The 14,935-nt window shown below is 49.1% G+C and overlaps 1 protein-coding gene across 2 annotated transcripts in view; it reads right to left on the reverse strand.

Moving 5' to 3' along the window:
• Window positions 1-14,935, reverse strand: part of GSDME (gasdermin E) — a 46,657-nt gene that overhangs the window by 11,153 nt on the left and 20,569 nt on the right. For both annotated transcript variants that reach the window (XM_074195496.1, XM_074195495.1), the window contains exons 4-6: window positions 6,929-7,100; window positions 5,300-5,420; window positions 432-614 (exon numbers count right to left, since the gene is read on the reverse strand). In XM_074195496.1, the coding sequence (XP_074051597.1) occupies window positions 432-614; window positions 5,300-5,420; window positions 6,929-7,100 (476 nt within the window). The remainder of the gene's footprint in view (window positions 1-431; window positions 615-5,299; window positions 5,421-6,928; window positions 7,101-14,935) is intronic.

The raw sequence follows: 14,935 nt of genomic DNA on the forward strand, positions 1-14,935 counted from the left end.
GCTATTCTTAGCAAGGCTTCTGTGGTTTTTAAAAAAAAGAATTTAAAGATTCCCTCCTAACCTCCATTAAAAAACAAAACCCTCTCCTCACCCATCCTTCCTAAGGCATTCAAGATGTGAGGTCTCAGAATTCTGGATCATAGATTTAGGGAGCTCAGAGGCCGTTTCATCCAATCTTCTCATTTTATAGATGAGCAATCTGAGGTCAAATGGAGTTTTAAGAGTCCTGTTCAAGATTCCAAGAATTTACAGCAGGAAGAGACCTGCTCTAAAGGCCTCTAAAGAGGCCACCTGGGCTGACCCCCTCATTTGAAAAAAGCATTACATTTTTAAAAATAAAAATAAAGTGAGACATCACATTAAATCATTTGGCAAGGGCATTTCCCTCAGTGCCAATTTAGACTAATGAACTCACAAGTTGCTTATAATACCTTGTTTTAAGGAGCTTAATGGCCCCTCAGCAGGCATGAGGTTGGCAGCCTCAGAATTCCCATCCACAGTGTCCGGCAGGAAGGGGAAAATGAGTTCTCCAAAGATGCCAGCATCCAGGTGATCGGAGCCATCTGTACTCTCTTGTTCAAAGCCACCTTGTTTCCCATGCAGCAGGCAGAATTCTGAAGCATGGACACATAGGAGAAGAAAACCAGTGGGGTCAGTGTTAATGGATGTGCCTTAGGGGAAAGGCAGAGGAGGCTGGTGTGTGTATCTGAAGAATTATCGTTTTTCTCCTGGCTTTTCTTTCCTGCTGGGAGAAAATTTACCTGGATGGAGGCCATCATACGGGCCTTCACTGAGCAAAGAATGGGGCATCACTCAAGAGCAAGGCAAATTGCTATCAGCCAGGAACAGCCAAGGAAGGACTCGTTTGTCCACTGCCCTCCATTCCATAATAATGAAGGTGCCTCGAGGGGCAGGGAAGTATCTGGCTAAATGAATAAATAAATGTCTGCTCAATTGAACTGGCCTCATGTCCTAGACCTACAGAGCAGCTGGTTGACACCATAGTAGACAGAGTGTCACACCTGGAAGACTCGTCTTGAGTTCAAATCTGATTTCAGACCTTAGTTGTGTGACCCTGGCCAAGTCACTTTACCCTGTTTGCCTTAGTTTCATGTAAAATGGGCTGGAGAAGGAAATGGCAAACCACTCCAATATCTTTGCCAAGAAAACCCCAAAGAAGGTCATGAAAAGTCTGAAATGACTAAACAACAAAACGCTTGAGCTATATACATCATTCCACAGACTAGCTTCAGCTTCGAGGTACATGGAGAAAAGAGCCCTAGATGGGAAGACCTAGGTTCTTAGAAGTCCCAGATTGGAGCTGGGAAGATCCCCCCGAGACCCCTGGTCAAACTTCTAATTTAATGGGAAGGAATCTAAGCTCAAGAAATTGAGTGATTAGCCTAAGGCCCTAATCAAGATTCAAACGTGGATTCTCTTACTCAGAATTTCACCCTTTCTCCAAACAGCCTCACTTCTGTTATTTATAACATATGATGATTTGGGGTATATCCCTTCTCTGGGGCTCAATTTCCCCATCTGTAAAATGAGAAGATGAGGGCAAGCAGGACAATTTCTAATATTCCTTCTGAGCTGTGAACGCAGATTAAAAATTTCCTTTTTAGTTCAACTGAAACTATAAAGAAATGTTATTGAAAGACCTTTAGGAAAACACGTAAGGAATTAAGAACAAAGGTTAAGGTAAAAGAAAATCTCTCTCCGAAATGGCATTCCAACTGCTCTTTTCCATTCAGAAAGGAGACAGCCTAGTCAATCAATGAAAGGAGGGATCAAACAAGTTCTATTTAAAGATTAAGCCACTATGATTTTCTGGAATGTTAACCCCTAATTGTGTTTTTCTCCAGAGCCCTATAAATCCCATTACCTTGGATTGTCTTGGTGCCATTAAGATGTCCCAGGGTATGTGAATGTCTATGCCTATTTGGATATTTTTCACCCTAAGCTAGAAATGCCTGGATTAGAATACTGTTAAATGAATGCAGACACATCCTGGCAGACTCTGCCTGAAGTACACAGTACAGAAGGTCATCACTGGTGAGTTTAGGTTGTGATTAGGGTGGGTGCCAGATCTCAAGGAATTGTTTGGGAATGCTCAAATAGAGATAAGAGTGAGAATGATGAGTAGATTTTTTTTTAGGGCTTGGCAGCACAGGAGGAGGTGGTTGGGGTCATAGTTTGGGGCGGGGAACAGAGTCAAGAGAAGCTTTTGTTTTTAAATTTTAAAGGAGACCCAAGCAACTCAGTCAGTGGTGAATGAGTTAAAGATGCATAAGAGATGGATCATGGAAAAGGTTAGACCTTAACAAGGAGGAGACCATGTATAAGAGCATAGAGAAGTGGGAGAGATAAACCAAAGAGGGTCCTGATGGCCATATTCCTTTCATCTTCTTAGTAAAGCAGAAAGCAAAATCATTTGCCAAAAGTAAGATGGGTTGGGGGGCAGGGGAAGGATGGAACTGTGATCTTGAGGAGGAGAAGGCCCAGAGCAGTCCCTGAGAGGATGCCATGGCATCATCAACTGGGACTAGTCCGTCAGTAAAACTGGCAGCTGGAGTTAAGCCAGGAAATTCATCATATGGCAAGGGGAGAGAAAGTCATCAATGGCTTCCAGGGAAGGGACAGAGAAGAGGAAGTTGCCAAGTCCTAGGCAAGGACCATAATCAGGAATCAGTCTATTGATAAGGGGAGAAAGATAGGGATTTGAATGCTGAGAGATCAAGCCAGAAGCATCAACCAGTCTGGCAGACAAGGGTTAGAGGATTAGAGATGTCACTCAGCCCACTGGGAATCTTCTGGGTCTGGGAACTGCTGGGAGGTGTTCATTCTAACTTAGAGACCACTTGGATAGTATAATGGATGGTACCCTGGACACTCAGACACTAACTGGGCAAATCACTTAGCCCCTCTGTGCCTGTTTCCTCCTCTGTAAAATGAGAGAATTGGATCGGCCAACTCTAAGGTCTTCTCCAGTTCTGTGTCTATGATCCTATATTCATGAAGTCTTGGGAAGCATCAGTTTGTGCCCCAGCAGTGACAGAGGCCTGAGGAACTGCAATACAAGTTTAGAAGTCAAAGGGAGGGCTCCTAAAAAAGGAAGAAGCCCAAATCAACCAATCCCAAGGGCAAAACTCTAAAGAAAGACGGAGAAACAAAACTGGGGCAGCTAAGTGGCGCAGTGGGGGGCAGTTAGGTGGCACAGTGCATAGAGCTCTGGCCCTGGAGTCAGAAGGACCCAAGTTCAAATGTGGACTTAGACACCTCACAATGGCCTAGCTGTGTGACCTTGGGTGAGTCACTTAACCCCACTGCCTTGCAAAAAAAAAAACCAAATCAAAGACACACACAAAGGGAAAAACCCAACCAGCAGGGCTGAGAGATAGCAGCATGAATGATGCTTAAACATTCTCTAAAAATAATAATGATCATCAGAATAGCAGATAATTCCATGATGATTTAAAGTTCGAAAAGTACTTTTTTGGGGCGGCTAGGTGGTGCAGTGGATAGAGTACCAGCCCTGGAGTCAGGAGTACCTGGGTTCAAATCCAGCCTCAGACACTTAATGATGACCTAGCTGTGTGGCCTTGGGCAAGGCACTTAACTCCATTGCCTCGCAAAAAAGAAAAAGAAAAAAAGAAAAAAGAAAAGTACTTTCCCATGCATTATATAATTCGGTCCTCTAGCAGTCCTTTATTGTCCTCATCAGTGTGAAAATGGGGCCACCCAGCTAGTAGATGCTGAGTCAAGAATGAGCCCTATATCTCTGGCTCCATGGCAAACCAGCCAGTGGACACCAAGGTGTCTCTGAGATGCTCTTTAGTCTCACAGCAGGCACCTTGAGCAGTAGGGAGCAGGCATTTCACTTCTATCAGAGAACGGTCATCTGAGAATGGAGCCAAATCAAAAGGTGAAACTTTGAGGAGGATTCTGGGAATGGGGAGATCTCTAAGCACATTGCTAAAGGAAACTCTCAGCTAGAGGTCTTGGGAAAGGGGAGGTAGCCTCTTCCCAGAAGGGTTTGGGATAAGCTATGGTCAGTGGTGGGCGATGGACCAGTCTCTGGTGGTCCAGTTCGGTCCAATCCAGCCCAAAGACTATACAATAGAATAAGGAACTATTCAGAATGTTCCATGGCAAGAGTGACTCGGAACACATAGACAAAACCCAGAAGAGGCTGCCAATGCCCAGCTGCCAGTTACTCAGAACAAAGACTCTGGGTGAACAGGCAATTCAGCCTTGGGAAATTGAGGACCCCACATGAAAAACAGAACCATCTTCTTCGTCCAGGGCATGAGAAAGGAATCAAAGGAAATGAAAGAAGACCATCTCCCAATAGCACAAAGACGAATTTATTTGCAAAGAAAAGAAAAAGTTTGAAATGGAAATGCAAACAAGGGATCAGACCCATGAGAAGCTGGGAAAAGTCCCCCAAAGACCTCTGGGGGGAGGGAGGACAGGATTCAAGGTCATTGTACAAAGTGACAAGGACAGAGTGTCCCCAGACTGTCTGCCTCCCAGCAAGGTTGGCTTTGCCAGTGGTGAAAGTATCAGAATTTTCAAGTGAGGACCAAGCTTCAGAAGTTTTTTGTTGGTTTGATTTTGGTTAAAGTCTTACAAGGAGAGTCAAGGGTAGTGGAATGAACCGGATTTGGAACCATAACACCATCCCATGCACTTATCTTCCCCTCCTGGGTCTTGGGCTCTTCAACGGCAAAATGAGAGTGTTGGACTAGAAGCTCTACATGGGTTACCCCATGATGATCCAAATGGAGAGTTTCCTCAATAAGAAAGGGAGGACAAACATACTGGGCTCTCTCCTCTGCTCCCCACTTCACAGTAGATGCGGGGCTGTGCCTTCCTCCCAGGGGAGGAGAGCCAGAAGCTCATTCTGCTTCACAGCCTCCATTAAGACAAAGCAACAAGGGGCAGCTAGGTGGCACAGTGAATAGAGCACCGGCCCTGGAGTCAGGAGGACCTGAGTTCAAATCTGACCCCAGACACTTAATAATCACCTAGCTGTGTGGCCTTGGGCAAACCACTTAACCCCATTGCCTTGAAAAAAAAAACAAGAATGGAGGAAGAGGAAAAAGAAAGGGAGGGGGAACAAAGGAAGAGGGAAAGACAGAGAAAAGTTGGAGGAAAGGGGGCGGAGGAGAGGAAAGAGAAGGCATGGGTGTTCATCAAGTTAGAGGCCTTGTTTTCCCATGGGGTTCCTAATGATATACAGTAGGTGCCTATTAAGTGTCTGCTGAACTGATGTGAACTGCCCAGGGACACTCACCAAACTGGCCGTCCTGCTTGATGTACAGCTCCAGGACCCTATAGGCGATGGCGGTGGCCTCCGGGATCTCCAGGACCACGTTGGAGTCTCTCATCACATTCCCATCTTCACTCACAGAGACCTGAGGGAGAGGGAGGGGCCGGGTAGGGAGTGAGGGAGAAGCATGGTCCTTGGCCTGGGCTGCCAGCCCTGCTGGCAGGAAGACAGGGTCCCACCTCCAGCCCCAAAAGGACCACATGGCATCCAGCCACACCAGCCTCTTGGCGACATCCCGATGAAAACCCCCAACGAGACTGAGCTCTGCAGGCCGAGGAAATAAGAGAAGGGAAGCCCCACACAGGGACGGCCCAGCCAGGTTCTCTTGGGTAACAGACTTGGTGATTTTCAGTAACAGTCTTGAGAGGACTTGGGCACAGGCCGGGGTGGGGGGAGAGACGGAGGAAAGGAGGACCACCCTTGAACCCAGGACCTTTAAGGAGTTTTATAAATTTGATAATTTAACCAACATTTACAAAATACTCACTTAGACTTGACTTTAGGTGAGGCGTGGGGTGGGGGGGGGACAAAAAGTCAAGAATAAAATGGTCCCTGGCTCCAAGGAACAGATCATTCTGGGCAGATCAATCTAAGAACCATTATTACAAGTAGGCGGGTCAGCCAGCTAGTAGTCAGGAAGACTTGGGTTCAAATCCTGATGGCCATTATGGGTTGCATCCCCAGGGCCAAGCCCTTTGACCATCTGTTTCCTTAGCGGTGAACGGGAATGGGAATGATCGCCTCACAGGAGCTCTGGGAGGTTCAGTGGGAAGAAGGGGCGTAAACTCTGGGAGGAGAAGAGTGGGGGAGCACCTGCGGTCCATGGCCATGGAAGGGAATAGGTGCCCCCATCCAACCTGCGCCCAAAGCCCTCCTCCCAACCATCCACAAGCTCTGCTGACCACCTCCACCGAGAGGCCTCTCAGGGCCCCCCTCCATTTTAAACACATCTAGTCTTGGGGAAGTTTGTCCTTGTTTAGACAAAGCCATACAGTAATCATCGCAAGTGGAATTGGAACCCAAGACCCAGGACAGCCTGCCGTCCCTCTCTATGGGGCAGCTAGGGATGACCAGAGCACCCCAGAGCACTGGCCTCAAGTCAGGAAGACTCATCTTCCAGAGTTTAAATCTGGCCCCAGCTGTGTGACCCTGGCCAAGTCACTTGACCCTGCTTGCCTCGGTTTCCTCATCTGAACCAGCAAACCCCAGATGGAGAGTCAGACACGTCAGAAATGCTGCCTTTTCTGACACCCTTCGCCGGCCCTGGGCTGGCTGCAGAGAGCCCCCAGACCCAGCATCTGCGTGAGGGCTGTTAGAACCCTCTGCAGGCACAGGCCCACCTGGGCCTTCCTCTAGACTAGGCACAGCCCTTGCACGCCAGTGGGCCACGGGCTATTTGGCCCGGGTCCAGGATGCCCCTGGTCATGGTAACCTAAGGTCTCTCTTGTCGGTGGCTTTGTAGCCAAGAAGGGGAATGCAACCCACAATGTTTTACTTAGAACTGAAGCCCCTCAGGACCCCTTTGGGGCAGGACCCCCAGGAGGGGATTCCAGCCCAGGGCCAGCAGTCCAGCTGCCCCCCCGGAGGCCTTACCTTCACCCTCTTGGTCTTGAGGCCCACCATGCCCCCACATTTCTCTTCTATCTGGACGTGCTCAGAGATGAGACACTTTTGAGTTGTCACAATCTTTTGGGTCAGGACACACAGGACCTCGTTCTTCCTTTCCAGAACTTGCCGCACCAGGGGACTCTCCAGATTGATTGTCCTGGAAAGAGAAATGAGCATGAGGGTTCCAGGGTCTCACCAGAGCGCAATGGCCCATGAATCTTCCCCCTTGACAGAGCGAGGGGGCTTGGGAGGCAGCCTGTCACGGCCTCACGGCTGTGGTTATTTGTCTGCGATTCCTCTGGAGGCAAAGGCAAAGCAATAGACCCACAGAGCTGCCCGGCCAGCCGGGGTCACATCCCTCCCACCCCACAGCATGGCAGGGCCTGGGAGGGGCTCTCGGGACCCTTCAATTCAGCAGGCTTGGGTGGGGGGGGGGGGTGACCAGATGGAGGAGGATGGCAGAGGATGGTCAACCGGTCCTCATTGGTCAGTCACCTGCCCAGCAGCTCTCGTGGCAGCCCAGCCAAGTTGCCAAGCTCCCACTTCACTGGGTCTAGAGAACAGAAGGTGGAAGGACATGGGTCAGGGGGAAAGGCAGATGAATTATGTAGGACAAGATGAGGAAAAACTGCTGTGGACCCAGAGCCGGGTCTGGCTTAGAGAAGGAACCTCAGGGAGATCCCGAGTCTACTGTGAGTGGCTCAAGAATTCGGCCAAGGTCTTCCTGGAAGCAAGGAACACAATCGGGGAGGCACAATCAGCTTCTTGAAGGCATTTTCTTTTTGCTTTTTTTATTTAAGGCCATGGGGTTAAGTGACTTGCCCAAGGTCGCACAGCTGGGGTAGTTATTAAGTATCTGGGGTAGATTTGAACTTGGATCCTCCTGAGCACAGGGCCGGTGCTCTGTCTGCTGCACTACCTGACTGCCTCTCTCTGAGGCATTTTCAAGTCAGAGAGAGACTGAGCTTCAAGGAATAAGGAGGCAATAGTCTCCCTGGTCTCTGCCCTGGTCCGACCACAGCTAGAGGGGCGACCGACCGTGGGGGCCACGTTTGAGAAAGGACCCTGACAAACTGGAGCGGGTCTGGGGGAGGGCAGCCAGCCAGACGAGGCTCCTTGGAGAAACTGGGTTTTTTTTTTAACATGAAGAATTTTAATAAAAGGAAATTAGTGAGGATGTGAGGGCGGCTGTCTTCAAATATATACCAAGTGGAAGAGAGACTAGCTTTGTTGCATTTGTTCCCAGATGGAAAACCGGGAGCCATGACTGGAGGCTGGAAAGAGGCACTTTGGGTTTGTTTCTTTGATGCCTAATGATGATGTTTGTCCTTCCTGAAGACCATGACATCGGGGAGGTGAGGCCAGCACATGAATTGGGTTGGGGGGGGGGCTGTGCTAAGTCCCCAGCCTCACTTTCTCCTCTAGACCATCTGGTTCCAGTGGCCAGAGATGGATCAGGATGACTAGACATGACCCTGGATGCGAGGCAGTCAGGGTGAAGTGACTTGCCCAAGGTCACACAGCTAGTAAGTGTCTGAGGCTGGATTTGAACTCCCATCCTCCTGACTCCAAGGTCTATCCACTACACCATCAAGCGGCTCTATAATTCCTGATTCCTAACCCCTGGGAGGAATGGGTGCCCTGGGAGATGGGGGGGGTCCTACCTCCATCACTGGAGGTGTTAAGGCATAGGCTGGCACCACCATCTTTGGCTTCGTTGCCACAGTGTCTTCACTAAGCTTCATTGAGCTCAATGACATTCAGGCCTAAGCAGGACTAGGCCCCGACCAGCATCTCCAAACCCAACCCTTGTTCTCCTTGTTCCCCCAGATACAGAGCTGAAGTGGCCAAAGCTCATAAAATACAAGGATCCGGGACATGAAAAGTAGCAAATAGGCCCAAGGGTGGTGCGAGACAATTGAAAATGAAGGGGAAAAACCAGCTTCCCAAAGAAAACCCAGAACTCAGTTCTTTCTAAAAAGATCTCCCCAAGCCCCAGAAAGGGTTAATTGTAACAAAGGTGAAAAAAGCCATGTGAACTTTTCCAGTTAGGACCTGAGGCACATCACATGGGACTTGGTCCACTTGGCGGGTCTGTGTTCAGGTCTCTGTGCGGGGGGCATGGACACTGGCAAAGGGGCCAGGTTGCTGTGTCTGGGGTCTCCCCAAACTGCAATCCAAGTCAAAGAGCATTTATCTAACACCCACCAGCTCCGAGGTCCAGAGACAAAAGTAAGACAGCCCCCCTGTCCTCAGGAGGCCTGCGTTCCTGGGCCCGGTAGACGACCTTGCCCTTCCCAACCCAGCTAGGAATGGCTTCGCTTTTCCAGGTCCAGGTCTAGAGACCGACCAACAGATTGGATGACCAACTACCCACGGGTACCCGCCCGAGTCACGGTACAGGAGCCTCTGGAGTGTCCCTGGGATGGAGAACTCAGAGGAGCCGGGAAAGACTTAGATGGGAAGGGGAGAAAGCTGGACCAGGAAAACATACGAGTAGAATGCCCCGTCCCGTCCACTCTCCGGGAGGTCTGGGGTCTCCTTGGCAGACACCGGAGCGCTTTGGTGTTACCTTCTCCAGATGAGGGACTGAGGGAAAGGGCAGGCGAGTGACTTGTCCAGGTCACCTAGCCGGGAAGCGTCTGAGCCTACATTTGAACTCAGATCTTCCCCACTCCGGTGTGTATACTGTGGCGCCGCCTAGTGGCCACTTTCTCCATGACCACAACTACATAAATGGAGAGAGAACCACCCAAAAAAAGGGAAGCAAAATTGTGCAGCAGAACCCAGAGAAAAGAAAGAGTCGAGAGCACCCCTGCCCACCCCGGGCCGGGGGACTGCACTCAGGAACAGGGGCATTACCTGGCCATGGCCACTTGGGGCACATTTTGCTGAATTACACCAATTTCTTAGGAGGGCCAAATGGCTGGGAGGGCTTCTTCATTACAAGAAAGAAAAAGAAAATGGTCCATTTAAAAAATAATGATAAAGTTGCAAAAATACGCCTTCGAAGGCATTAAGTCAATGTAATGAGGAACTTACCCATTAGAGTTCTCAACAGTCACCTGGGTCGTCTGAGAAAGAGACAAGTGCCTTGTGGACTGGGAGTGCCCACATGCAAAGGATTTTTGATATAGAGAGGATCCCTAGGGGCGGCTAGGTGGCCCAGTGGATAGAGCACCGGCCCTGGAGTCAGGAGGACCTGAGTTCAAATCTGGCCTCAGACACTTACTAATGACCTAGCTGTGTGTGGCATTGGGCAAGCCACTTAACCCCATTGCCTTGCAAAAACCTAAAAGATAAACAAATAAATAAACAAACAAACAAACAAATAAACAAATAAAGAGGATCCCTGTGGAGTTGGGAGTTAGAGGAGGGATTAATTAGTTGGGCATTTCCCTTCTAGTGCTAAGGCAATAAATAGTTCTGTGAATCTAATTGTCTAATACCAGGAAGGAGGAAAGAAAATAATACTGCATATTGGGTTGGCTTTCCCTTTTTTCTTTTTTTACTCTGTGTTCTAGAGGATGGTTTTCTGGGAAGGGGTTGAAGAAAGGATAGATAGATAGATAGATAGATAGATAGAGAGAGAGAGAGAGAGAGAGAGAGAGAGAGAGAGAGAAAGGTAATTTTAAAATACAAGGGAACAATAATAATGAAAAACCCAAGCTAAACGTATCAGTTCTTTGCAAAGCCTCCCTTTGCCTGCTTCGGAGACGTTCCCCATCCCCCACCCCGCACCCCACTTCTGTCACAGCCAATTTCATTTTTTGGCTCATTCTTCGGCATTTATTCCCTTCAATTGGACATTTTACAGATGTATTTCTTTCTAATTCCCACAGCAGGAAAATAATTGTATTTCCCAGACAACCCAACTCAAAGACAAGCTTTGCCTCGGGGACACATAAATAATGGCAGGGAATTATTGGAAGGCTTTCTATTAGGAATTTATCAATGATACCACTCAGTGGAGCTCATCTTAACTCTACAGGCCTAAAAAAGGAAACACCAATATCTCCTCAGCTGTTTGGGGCCCACTCAAGAACAGACAAATGAAAAAACAATCACTGAAAGCTTCCAGAAATGCTTGTATGAACCTTCCAGGTTCAAATCATGGTCCTGCCACTCACCGTGTGACCTTGAGCAAGTCACTTCTCCATGACGCACACACCTGAGCTCCTGCAGGGAGCCACCAGGGCTCAGAAGCCTTATCTGCAAGTTGGCAGGGTGGACCAAATGACTCCAAAGGGGCTTCCATGAGGGGCCCAGCTCTGCTGTCCAGGGGTGCCCAGCTCCTCCACAACCCAACCCCTCAAGCATAAAAGGAGAATTGCAAAGAACCTAATTGGGCCCCACATGGGTCATGGCTGGCAGACTGATGCTCGGCCCTGGCTCTCAAGACTTTAAAAGTCCAATTTAGAAGCCCATCATGATAGTTAATAGCATGGAAAATGGAACATGCAGCCCAACATAGTCTTTATCAAGCCTTTCAAGGAAGGATAGATAGAAGAAGGGAGGGATGGAGGGATGGAGGAAAGGATGATGGATGGATGGAAGGAAGGAGGGAGGGATGGATGGAAGGAAGGAGGGAGGAGGGATGGATGGATGGAAGGAAGGAAGGAAGGAAGGAGGGAGGGATGGATAGAGGAAAGGATGATGGATGGATGGATGGAGGGATGGATGGAAGGAAGGAGGGAGGGATAGAGGGAGGGATGGAGAGAGGGAGGGATGGAAAGAGGAATGGAGGGATGGAAGGATGGATGGATGGATGGATGGATGGATGGATGGTGAAAGAGGACCAGGATGAAAAAGGAGAAGCCCATACCCCAGGAGGAGGGGGGCCCATTTTCTGGGCTCTAAGAGGCTAATGGGGCTGGGGACACATGACTGCTGCAGTTATTATGCCATCTCCTTCTAAAGAGCTTGGCCAGGCTCCTGCTTGCCCGATCAGGGCCTGGTTCCCCAGGATGGTGCTGCCACCTTTTGGAAGTTCTGAATGATGGACAAATCTGGGATTTATTGTCTTAGTCCTTGGGAAAAGAACCAGAGCTGAGGTTAAATCAACACAGGAAGACAACCCACCACCAGAGAATCAGAGAACACCTAGAGTCCGACCCTTTCATTTTACAGATGAGGAAACTGAGGCAAACAGGGGTGATGTGATTTGTCCGAAGTCACACAGCCGGTAAGCAGCCGATGCTTCTCTGAGAGGACGCTCTCTCCTTTGACTCCCGCCAAGAGTGTTTCTGAGCAGTCCCAAGGAGGAACAGAAGTCACAGATGCAGAACTAGAAGGGACCCCCTCGTTTTACAGATAATAATGTTACATTGACATAGTGCTTTCTTTGGGCCGCACATGATAGGTGCCATTACTGCCCCCATTTTACAGATGGGGAAACTGAGGTTCACAGTCAGACAAGAAGACTGGAAGATGTGGGCCTCAAATTCAGGAGCTCCAAATCCAGAGCCTGTTCCTGTGCACCGTCCACAGCACTGTCCCGCTCATGAACGTCAGCCACAGCCGTACCCAAACCCCAAATGATCCAAGTGGACCAGAAGCTCCGGAAACTTGGGAGTCAGGAATACTTTGGTTCCAATCCCATCTCAGACACTCTCTGCATGGCCCTAGTCATTTAACCCTTCCTTGCCTCAGTTTCTTCATCCATAAAAGGGGGAGTTGGCTGCATCAGTCTCCCCACCCCCGCCAATCCAACACCTTTCATCCTATCATTGACCCTGCTCCAACCCCAAAAGGGCTCCCCACTGCCCCCAGCATAAAGCTCAAACTCTGCTCACTGGTACCATGAGCCCCCCCAGGATGGTTCCGCCTGTCTCCCAGAATCTACGATGCCCCAAGATTCTGTAAGGCGAGAAGTTTCAAGTCTCAGGTCTTGACCTATTTTAGAGGGTCAGTGAACTTGCAGGGAGAAAAACATCTTTATTTTCATTCACTTCTTGAAATGGAGCATTTCCTTGGTGATTTCAAACATCACCCTGAGAAGGGCCCAGAGGCATCATCCAACTGCCAGAGGGGTCCAGGATGCACAAGAAAAGGGAAGAACCCCCTCCCCTTTTAAAATAAATTATTTATTTAAGGCAATGGTGTTGAGTGACTTGTGCAAGGCCACACAGCTAGGCAATTATTAAGTGTCTGAGGCCAGATTTGAACTCAGATCCTCCAGGACCGGTGCTCTATCCACTGTGCCACCTAGCTGCCCCCACCTCCCCTCTTTTTTTTTTTAAAGAGTTGAGGAGATCGGGGCTCCCAGAAATGAATGGCTTGCTTAGGGCCACTGATCTGGGATCCTACTGTGGGTCCAGGGCTCCATCTACTGCCATGAGGGGCCACGGCCTCCAGATCGGTGGCTCCAGCGCTTCCACAGCCCATGGCCCCGTGGGATAGGTTCCAGCTGCTACAAAGATTTTCTGACATCCGACCACTTTGTAACTTCTACCCATGGTTCCTTGTTCTTCCCTCTTAGGGTCAAAAAATCAGAACAGGTGGATGCTTGACTCCTTGACAGCCCCTCCTATACCTGCCAGGGCCAGGCACTCCCTGCCATGAAGCTGGCAAACATCTGTAGCACCCAGGAATCCTCCCCAGCTCCTGAGCCTCCTGCTTATCCATCCTTCCTAGGCGCTGCCTCCCTAGGTGACGCTCAGGTGAGCACATGACTCACCTGGGCATGCCACCTCTTCAAAATATAATCAAGAATGTGGAGAGGTGCCCATGGCAATGCCCGAGACTCCTAGGGAGTGACCTGGCTGGCTATCACAGAGGCAGAAGTTATCTCCAGCTGTAAATAAAGAGTCAGACTCCCTTAGTCACCCAGCAGGCAGAGGGCAAAGGTTGAACTCTTTTTGACCAAGAATGTTGAACCAGAGATGACGATCAAGGGATGGACCCAGAGGCATGAAGCATGACCCTTGACCCAAGACCCCAGGGAGACACACAGGAGCCCTGAAGGGGGATGGGGTGAAAGGTGGATGATTGGAGGTGGGGGGCTGGAGTTCAGGTTCAGCGAGTGAATGATGGAGTTGGAGCACGGACTCCAAGGCCACTGATGGTTCTCAGTCCTTGATCCTTCTTGGGACCTTGTGTGACCCTGGGCAAATTCCTTAACCTTTTTGCCTCTGTTTCCCTATCTGTAAAACAAGGAGGAGTCTGGGGTCCATAATCTCTGTCCACAACCCCATTCCATCTGGGGTCTCTATTGCCTCCAAAGTAAAATGAGGAGGTTGGGCTTGTTGACTCCTCTAATCTATGAGTCCATCAGATAATCAATAAGGCAGCAAGGAGACCAAAACTCGATATCTGGTGTTTATGACTAATGTTAATAAGCACCAGGGAATTATCAGTCAGGGATTAGAAATCCCAAAACTCAGATGCTCGAGTGGGCAGCAACACATAAGAGCAGATATCGCCAAATTATTACCTGGGTATCTTGGAGTACAGCTTTCTGGCACTGAGGCTGCTAGGTGGCCCCGTGGATAGAGCACCTAGAATCTGGAGGACCTGAGTTCAAATCCAGCCTCAGATTCTTAATAATTACCTAGTTGCATGACCTTGAGCAAGTCACTTAACCCCATTGCCTTGAAAAAATCAAAAAAAAAATCTAATTATGAAGCATTAAGATTTTAAGATGGTCCTTATTATGCTCCCATAGAAGGGTTTCCCACTATGCCAACCTTTAGTTCTTACCCCAAGAACAGAATACATCCCCAAACTCAGGACAAGTTCTCCTAAAGCCTGGCCACCTCCATGGGGCTAGACTGCACTCTGACCTCTGTTCCATAAAGTCCAGTATCTCAACCTCCTACAAACTCACCCGTCCAACCCCAGAGCACCCAGTCTTTCCTCTGCCAGAGACTTGTCCCTGACATCACCCAGGCACATCTGTCCGTCCGTCCGTCTGTCCTTCCTTCCTTCCTTCCTTCCTTCCTTCCTTCCTTCCTTCCTTCCTTTCTTTTTCTCTTATTTTGGGTGCCTTCT

This window comes from Macrotis lagotis, chromosome 7 (genome assembly GCF_037893015.1).
Source record: "Macrotis lagotis isolate mMagLag1 chromosome 7, bilby.v1.9.chrom.fasta, whole genome shotgun sequence".
In the NCBI taxonomy this organism is placed as follows: domain Eukaryota; kingdom Metazoa; phylum Chordata; class Mammalia; order Peramelemorphia; family Peramelidae; genus Macrotis; species Macrotis lagotis.